Consider the following 9,694-nt stretch of genomic DNA (forward strand, 5'->3'; position numbering starts at 1 on the left):
TCAAAAAAACAATTATGCTGGAGTAGTACATTTCTGGAGGGCTTTTTTAAATCAAAGAACTTTTTATTATAAAAGATATATTCACTTTTTAATCAAAAATATAGCACCGTTCTAAATTAAGTGTCTGCTATACAGAGAATATTTCCTTCCTGGTGCATGCATGAAACTCCTATTAATATGAATGGGAGGAACTGCACATGGAACAATGGGGAAAATGTGCCTCATTAAATCCACAGCTGTTACTTCATCCCTGCAGGACAGATGAGAAAACCATGCTGATTGTCCTTCCAGTGGTCGTCCCCTTTCTGCTTTATAGAATGGCTCTGGTCATTTCTGGCTCAGCTAATAAAAGTACTAACAGTTTGCTCATCAGTTTTTTCTGGCTTTCCTTTTAGGTATGTCCCCATCTGCTCTCTGTAGTTTTGTTTCATCTGCTTCCTCGGGTATTTCTGCAGTAGGAGGAGAACGGAGACCCAGGCCCACCACAGTAACAACAGTGCACACAGGGAGTAAGTGATCAGAGGCAGAGGATAGAGACGGGAAAGCCATCAGGTCAAGCGTACCTACTCCGAATGATTTCATCCTGTTTTGTGCACTCGGCGAAGGACTAGAAGAGAGAAGATTTTTTATGGCCATATTTTATACTGCAATTCTGAAATGTTTCATTTACCACAAACTGCAATGTCTCCAGGAGGAACGGATCTAGCAGTCTCTGGTGCTGTATATATGAGTCTAGCAATGTTCTAACTAACAGACGCTCATTCTTTTCCCCGGTGATTTGCTTTCTTCTCAGTGTAGCTAACAGTATATGTTGTATTTTTCCATTAACTGAAAAGGACTCTGCTGGATTAATTAAATAGAGGTAATTTTTGAGAATTAGATTTTTTTTTCTTTTAGCAAGTACTTTCAGTCACATCCCTACTTTCAGTTTGCTGAGGGATAAATTACTTCTGTAGGTAGAGATTTGCATTAACCTTACAAACAGGAGGATTTGAAAGGCATGCAATTTTTAACTCCTAAAATTAGACTGTAAACCTGTCAGATCTTGCAGTGTCATTACACTAAAACAATCTGCTTTCCTTCTCTTTCTCCTTCTTGGAAACAATGGTGAGTTGGTTGAAAACAACCAATTATGAGGTGCTGTGAACCAGCAACCCTCATTGATTTTGAAGGAAGTGGAAAAGTTCTATGCTAGGAGCAGCTAGTATGTGAGAAAATATTATGCCTCATCCTGCAGCTCTTATAACCTTGCAGCTCATCAGTAAGGTCACCTAACTAGGAGTGAGGAGAGCCTTGGTAATTTTCCCATCTCTGCCACTGACTCACTGCTTGCAATTTGGGCAAGTGACTTGGGTCACCATTTCCACATGTGGCCTCTGGGTACCTCCAGTTTGGGACCTGTTAATTGAGAGCTGGTGAGCACTGCAACCCACTGACTTCAGCTGAAGTTATTGGCAGCTCAGCACAAGGCCCCAGGTGCCCGGAGCTGGACACCAAAAATCAGAAAGTGTTTTTGAAAGTGTTGGTCTTAAAAAAAACCAAATCTTCTGTGCCTCAGTTTTCCCATCTGTAAAGTGGAGTTAATACTACACACTACAGCATGGGCACAACCTGACTTTCACTGCAGCATGTAAGCTACCTGTACCTTACACCACTGCAGGCATGGACAAAGCTGTAAAGAGTGGCACTGTTACTGCTTTATCATAAGAGTTTTAAATATTCTTGAACAGAAGAGAAAGCCCACTGCACTTATGAACATTGTGACACATATTCAGATCTCTACAATCATTCCCAGATTTGAGTTTTCTTCCTGGAGGAGAAAAAGTAAAAGGGGCGTTCCTAAAAATCAGAAATATTTAAGTACAAGTTGAATCTCTCCAGTCTGGTATCCTTGGGATCTGACTGGTGCTGAACCAGAGAATTTTCTGTACCACTGGAAGGTCAATATTGTCTAGCAGGATTACCAACACTTCCACTGCTTACGAGGCTTTTAGAAGATATTTAGGAGTAAATTAGAGCTAAACTGCAGCACAGAACCCTGAGAACCAGGGCTATGTCTAGACTACATGCCTCTTTTGAAAGAGCCTCTTTCGAAAGAGAGCGTCTAGACTGCACGTTGAACTTTCGAAAAAGCGGCTTGCTTTTTCGAAAGAAAGCATCCAGTGAGTCTGGATGCTCTCTTTCGAAGAAGCCCTATTTACATTGAAGAACACCTTCTTTCGAAAGAGGAACTTTCGAAAGAAGGCGTTCTTCCTCGTGAAATGAGGTTTACCGCCATCGAAAGAAAAGCCGCGTTCTTTCGATTTAATTTCGAAAGAACGCGGCTGCAGTCTAGACGCAGGTGAGGTTTTTTCGAAAAAAGGCTACTTTTTTCGAAAAAACCCCTGAGTCTGGACACAGCCCAGGAATGGTGTCTGTAAACAGACTTTATGGGAACATGGGAAACTTGGCCACACCCATGATAGGTGGACATCTGGCTAACTAAAATCATGCCAGACCATGTATGAAGCCAGACCAGATGGTGCCAGACTAGAGAGTTTCAACCTGTTTTACTAGCTTCCTGTACCCCAAATATATCCAACTCCACAGGGAGGCAAGAATCATTTTTTCTTAAACTATTCTGTTACCACATCCATCTCAGTTGTCTCTAAATAATTTGAAGAAACAGTCACAGACCCATCTGAGCGTGTACAGCCATTGTGAACATGCTACAAGAAGCCATGACATTTACCTTTAATTGAGATTTCAAAGACGTAAGGTGAATTCCTGCCCCCATTGAAGTTAGTGGGAGTTTGCCCATATGCCATTGCATTAGCCATTTATAAAGATATTATGTATAATAGATCTCAGTTAAGTCAGTATTAATCTATACACCATTTTCAGTCTAGCGGTTTGGAGCATGATTTAACTACTTTCCTACAGATGTTCCCCAAAACCCCATATCATAGGGTATGTCTACACTACCCCGCTAGTTCGAACTAGGAGGCTAATGTAGGCATACCGCACTTGCAAATGAAGCCCGGGATTTGAATTTCCCGGGCTTCATTTGCATAAGCGGGGAGCCGCCATTTTTAAAACCCCTCTGGTTCGAACCCCGTGCAGCGTGGCTACACAGGGCTCGAACTAGGTAGTTCGGACTAGGCTTCCTATTCCGAACTACCTAGTTCGAGCCCCGTGTAGCCGCATTGGCTTCATCCCATTGAAATCAGTCAACCTACTCTGATTTTCATCAGTTCAGGATCTGGCCCAACTTGTGCTAGTGACATACCAGAATAGTGATATGCCTACTCAGCTTTTAATACAGCAATTGCTCTTCAAAGAGGTTGTTTGGCTCCATTCTCAAAGCAAAATCAAAAATCCTCAGCCTTTCATTTCTAAGAAACACATTAAAATAGTAGAAACTGGTCTTATTGAAGTCAGCTGTAAAACTTCTTTGGCTTTGGTGGGACAGAAACCTGCTCTAGATTTAGTGGACAGGAATAGCTGTCAATGCTGCAGGACCTCACAGAGATAAGACAGTCTTATCCAAAAACCCACAATATCTAAAACTGGATTGTGCCCCCAACATACAATGTTTAGCATTTAGGGCCTTATTCATATTCATGCTAAGATCTCTTTACACTTTTCTGGAAGCGTAAAAGGAGATTAAAGTGGCTGTAATGGAATTTATGCCTATTATACGGACCATTCATGCTGCAAGGCTGATATAAAGGGACCTTAATTTAGGTAATAATAAGGTCTTACAGGCCTTAAGTTATCTAAAAACTTCTTTTTCCTCATAAATTCAGTTGGCCAGATTCTGATCTTAGTTGTACCTATGTAAATATGAAGACACTTGATTTTTAATCAATGGAGTTACATCACATTTACATTGATTTAACCAAGAATTTGGCTGCAGCATATAAATGATGCTCAAGCAGTCCCCATTTGCATTCTTTTTTAACATCATACCGAAGTTTCTGGTTTTTGGTTTAGTTGGTTATATCAATCAGAATATGGGATGGTCCAAATTTGTCTTGCAAAAATAAAATGTTTTCCTTTTGCAAAATAAAGAGGAATGACATGCAAAGACAAGCCCACTGCAAGAGTGCACTTCCTCAGTTGGTCAGTCTACAACACCTCTATGCTAGACATTACATTTTGCTTTGGCTTTTCAATAGTTTCCACTTCTTCTAAATTGGATATCAGATTTGTCTTAGTGTTACTGGTATTTCACAAGAATGGGATCATTTTATTCTCTCTTTATTTGGACTAGTACCTTAAGAAAAGGAATGGAAAACAATACAAGAAAAATGTTTCTTTCTACAAGAAGTCGAGGAGATGGAAAGCTTTTATTTCTCAAGAATTGTGGCTAGAGATCTGACAGGTATTTGTGGGGAGGAGAGGGCAGAGATTTTTATTGTCATCAATTCACTAAGGATCTATCCCTCTTCAGAGCCAAATCTTCTGTCTAGCAACAGATGTAACTCAGTAGACTACACGCCAGCCTGGCCTGCCAGTTGAATTCTAAACCAGTGTTATAAATGAGTGCAAAAACGAACAGCGTGTAATCAGTGTAGGTGGGTGTGAGATATGATAAGAAAGCACTGCTGGTTATTTTCCAGGGGGCCATTTCATCAAACCATTAGTGGTTCACTTATTGCATGTGGTCTCCATCTCATTTGCCCAGGAGTTCTCTTAGCTTTATTTGTTTAAATGGCACCACCGGTTTTTGTTTTGTTTAATTTTTTTCCCTGTGACTCCCACCTTCTAGTCTTTACTTGCAGCCTTGATTGTTGAATTGTTACCTCCAGATTCACAGTTCTCATTTCTGACACCAACACCGATGTTCCTGTCAGGAGAACATAAACCTAACCTAGCTAACACGAGTAGCCTGCAAGAGAATGCTGATTGCAGTCTGTCTAGGAACTTTGAGACTGAATATCAGCTCTGCGGTATCTGTACCATACCTGCTGATTTTGCATTTGGCTTTTTTTCCTAAAGCAGCTTAGATTTCCCACTGGATTGCCTCCTGAAAGACAAACTGGATATTGAACCTGGTGCACAAGCTCTCAAGGAAGCAGGTGAATGAGAAAATACTGACTGTAGCAGAGGAAACTCACCCTCCCCGATTATGCTTTAATTATTGCTGGGCTGGTAACATCTCTTCAGCATTGATCACAGTCATGGAGGTGCCATCAAACTACTCGGTTCAGAAAAGCTTTATTATTTTACCTTCTTCTGGTTGTTAGGACAGTGGACTGAAATGTAAAAAAACCCTAAAACAAAAACAAAAAACTAAAACAATAGACACTGTTTCGGTCCTGCTAAGGATTAAATGATAAAGTAATGTATATTCTGTGGAGAAAAAATAGAGTTTTCAGGTAGTTCCAAAACCAGAAATTAAATGGGGACTTAACATTGAAGCCAGCTTGGAAAAAAAGAGGTATATCCTCTGTTCCATGAATTACCTGGGTTTGTTTTGCTGTTATTGACAACAGTTGTATCTGTAAGGAGTTTTTCTCCTAAACAGCCCTGGATTTGTTTTCTGCATGCCATGTTTATGCCCTCACTGTCAGTTGCCCTGGTGGTAATTGTGAAGTCACAAGTGAAGCATTAGGCACAAGAAGAGCCATATAAGTACCTTCATAGAAAAAATTGGGGCACTTGACTGGCTGGGGCTTGTTATGGGAATCTCAGCACTGGGGTGAAACTCAGGGAGAAAGGAGCTGCAAATTGACAGAGTAGCATTGGATCAATTTCTCTATTGCCATTCCAGCTTCACACACTGTGAGTGGTGTATTCCTCCTCCATAGAAGAGTGTGGTAGATGGGTTTCCATGGTTACAGACCAATGGTTTAGCCTGGCTCCACCCCACCTTGCCCAATCCTACCTGTCAAAGCTTTTTGCAGTCTGTGGTGCAACTGTGTGATGCACAAGGGATATATTATACCACAGAATCACACCCTTCCTACTGAATCGGAGTCCTCCATTGCCTGCAGGAAGGGCATGGGTATGTATGGACGAAGGGTATCTTGCTCTGCAGGATAAAGCAGGAAGAGCAGATGAGCCATGAGGAGACAAAACCCTGTTCAAGCCCAGATAGCTTTAGTCATTAACAATCAGTGAGAAATTTTTCAACAGAAGTGAATAGGGAAGTGGATCTATAATCAGGGAAATTCAGATTTCCATCTCCACTTGCCCAAGAATATCTGTCTTGTGCAGAGTTGGGCAAATGCTGCAAAACACTGGGTTGTATTTCTAAACAAACAGAATTTCGACTTTGCAGATACTCCAGAGACCCAATGGATTAGTTAGACTGTTTGCAAAGAGAGACCATGGAACCCCCAGTTGAGCAAGATATAAACACACGTGCCTAACTTTAAGCACTTTTGACTTCCACTTGACATTCAGAGGACTCATCATATGCTTAAAGTTAGGTCTGTGCTAATGTACCTTCTGAATCAGGGCTTCAAAGTGTTGTTTTGCCAGACATATCACTTCCTGGGACTAGTCATACACTTCAAGCTGGGCACATGCTGAAGTACCTGGTTGAATTGAGCCTAAATAAATACCAGAGACTATTCATCGTAAGGGAATTTTGTATTCATTATCATGACCATTCGTAACCAAAACCAGATTCTAAGAAATAAGCCCATTCATCCAAAGAACAGAAACAGATCTTGTGATTTGGGTGTCTAATCAAAAGTGTCAAAATCAAATGCAACAGAATGCTCACTAATGCAAAATATTATCCAGCCAGTAATTTCAAGTAACAGATATATGAGGAAATTACAATCTGCAGGTACACATTTGGGGAACAAAAATTCATCTGGTAAATTATTCAGTAGAATATTATTCACCCAACAGAAGTTTTATGTGATCCCTCTAAATTATCTCAAGATTCCAGTACAGTTGTATCTTACCCTTAGATTCATGTCTACTAGACAATTTATTTTGTGTGTTCAGTATTCCCTTGATGTAATCACTTATTTAAATTTAATTCACAGATATTTAAAAGTTTGCCCCAAGATATAAATTCCTCTTTTGATTTAATTTAGGATTGTATCCATATGAACTACATTTGTAATTAATCATGTGAGCATCTTAATCTCAGATGCTATTTTTTCAGGACCCTATTTAACAAAACAGCTGATCAGTGCATTGATCTTTGTTTTCTATTAGCAAACAGAACAGCCAGACTCACAGTGCCTACATTTTTCCATGATAGAGGGTGAAAATAGGGCATGTGAAAATCACTGCTAAACTCACAATGACATGAAAACGTCCAATTAATGCATGATACTGCACTGCATGTATTAAATTGTACTATTTCTACATTTCCCATGCCTTTCCTTTAAACATATTTTGGACCCAATCCCCCGGGGTTTCTTTTAAGTTTTGTTTTGAAATTACTATATGTATCTGTAACTCGAAATCTATCATTATCTTGTGCTAACTGCAAAAGCTTATATTTTGTGAACCAAACACTGCAAAGCCTGAGAGTGTATTTTATCCTTTTACTAAATGCTGTGCAGTTTTTTAAGGGAAGATTTGCTATCTATAGGGGCTTCATTCTACGCACAAGTCAGTTACACTTGTCTTGGTGCAGGGAAATCAAACTTTTTTTGTTTGTCTTCACATATTCTTAAAAATTATCTGCAACTAAAATCCCTCTGACTGTATCTACTCCACAGCAAGGGCTGCCAAGCAAATATGTTAGTATATCTATGTCTCCATGCTTTAAGATAACATCAACATTTAGACTGAAATGTAGATTTGGTCAATTCATATTTTCCCCCTTTTCCTTAGAAGCTTTTTGCATTTGGCTTTTGCAGATCTGTTGCAGAAGGCTTTGTTAGTGTGGCCCAAGCCAGTTGCTGAATATTTTAAAGTCATGCTGTATCCAGAGCGCCAAGTGTCAGAACTTTTTCTTTTTAGTTAAATTCAACCCATTGCGCACCAGGCATGCAAGCCTGTATTTGTCAACAAAAGAGTTCAAACTTCTTTTCTGTACTACCTGGAAATGATTCTTGTCTTCTCTTCTGTTGATTGGTCTCCATGAATTCTTGACTCGTGATTTCTTTTTCTGAGGCTGGACAAGAGAGAGGATAGGTGGTCATACAGCGCTCTCAGTAACAATACTAGAACGGCATCAAGTAATCAGCTGAGAATGCAATTTTCCTGATTGCTCAGTATTTGCTCTTTATATTACAGAAGAGTCAGATATAACTGAAAGCTCAAAATCCACAGAGCCAGCTGAGAGCTATGAAATTGCTTAGGTGGGTTCAATCATTCCTTCACACTCAAATCCCAGCATGCTTGTCAGGGGAATTTTAGCAAAAGCAAGGCTACAGTGATACAGGGAATGAGTTTAAAGCTTTTTAGCTATTTTGAGAGTTCTGGGTGGGATTTCTCCTGCCTTTGCAGCCCTGCACAGAGGCTGACTATAAAGCATAATTCCTCCTCCGTGCTTTTGGTGTTAGCATCACAAGGCTTTGCCTTCACCCCTTCCTGAAAGGGTGGAGGAAGGGGTGAAGGCAAAGGGTTAAGCTGTGACTCTGCCCTCTGCATCAGCCCACAGAGCATTGGGCAGCATGTTGGACCTTCTGCAAAGTCTGTGTTCAGCAGAGAACTCCAAGCACATGGAGATGTCTCACTGAAGTCAACAGAATGTGTGTGCCCTAAAAGGGAAGCACGTGCTTACATGCTTTGTAGAATCAGGGCCCAGTGGAGAGAGATGTGCTGCTGCACTATGCACACAGATGAAGTCCTCAATTAGAATCCTTTCCCCATCAGCTTCTATACCCTCCACGCAGAGCCTGGGGTCACAAGTATTTACCTCCTCTTTATTCCGGCCTTGTTTTTGCAGCCCTGACATCCCACATAGTGGAGCAGAACATCAAACCAGTTAATTAGCTCAGAGCAAGTTACGAGGTGTCTCGTGTTTCTGCTTGTCCAGGCCCAGTGACATTCCTCTGAGTCTTTGCTTCTGGGTGGGAAGCAGCATTTCTGTATTTTATTATTTATTTTTAACATTTGGCTTGGGAAGAAAAAACCCAGCCTGCCCAGAGGGAAATTGGAATGAATTTCCAAAATAGCACTTGACTGCAGAACATCTCTTGGTTTATTTTTACAAAGATGCGAGCATGTTTGATTAACCAAAAAAAAAAAAATGCTTACAATCTTAATCCAGGAATGTCAGTGTGCCTATTATTACAGGTCTTGTGAGTGAAACAATTTCATACCAACATCCTTGTCCAAATGAAGGGAAATAGTGTATTTACTCCATGCATGTACTTAAGGCATTGCAAAAAGTTGAACCTGCGTAATGGGTTTGCGAATCTGCAAATTGTTAATGGGGCTATATCGCAAATGATTCTCTGCCTTGACAATCATGTATACATATCAAGATTTCTATCATAATGATAAGTGAAAGGGATGATTAATTGTTTTCCTCCAATAAATCCAATTAAATCACCAAGATCTGAAGAGTCTTACTATTTTTAGATATGCTAATCCTGCATGTGTGGGAGAGGAAGAGAATTGTATGGCTAAAATGGTTATATCATCTCAGTAGATGTCACAGGAGATCAGCACCATTATTCCCATTTTACAGTTTGGAAATCTGGGGGGTAAAGTGACTTGATTAAGGCTACTCAGCAGGAAAGTAGCAGAGCTGAGACTAGTCCCAGCATTGCTTGAGTGGAATGCC

General features: G+C 40.3%; 1 protein-coding gene across 3 annotated transcripts in view; it reads left to right on the plus strand.

Moving 5' to 3' along the window:
• The window catches only part of CAMK1D (calcium/calmodulin dependent protein kinase ID), a 408,029-nt gene extending 399,558 nt beyond the window's left edge, over window positions 1-8,471 (plus strand). For all 3 annotated transcript variants that reach the window (XM_006117098.4, XM_075926019.1, XM_025181664.2), the window contains exon 11: window positions 396-8,471. In XM_006117098.4, the coding sequence (XP_006117160.1) occupies window positions 396-517 (122 nt within the window). In that variant the 3' untranslated portion in view covers window positions 518-8,471. The remainder of the gene's footprint in view (window positions 1-395) is intronic.
• The last annotated feature ends 1,223 nt before the right edge of the window (window positions 8,472-9,694 follow it).

The sequence above is a fragment of the Pelodiscus sinensis genome, chromosome 1 (genome assembly GCF_049634645.1).
Source record: "Pelodiscus sinensis isolate JC-2024 chromosome 1, ASM4963464v1, whole genome shotgun sequence".
In the NCBI taxonomy this organism is placed as follows: Eukaryota; Metazoa; Chordata; order Testudines; family Trionychidae; genus Pelodiscus; species Pelodiscus sinensis.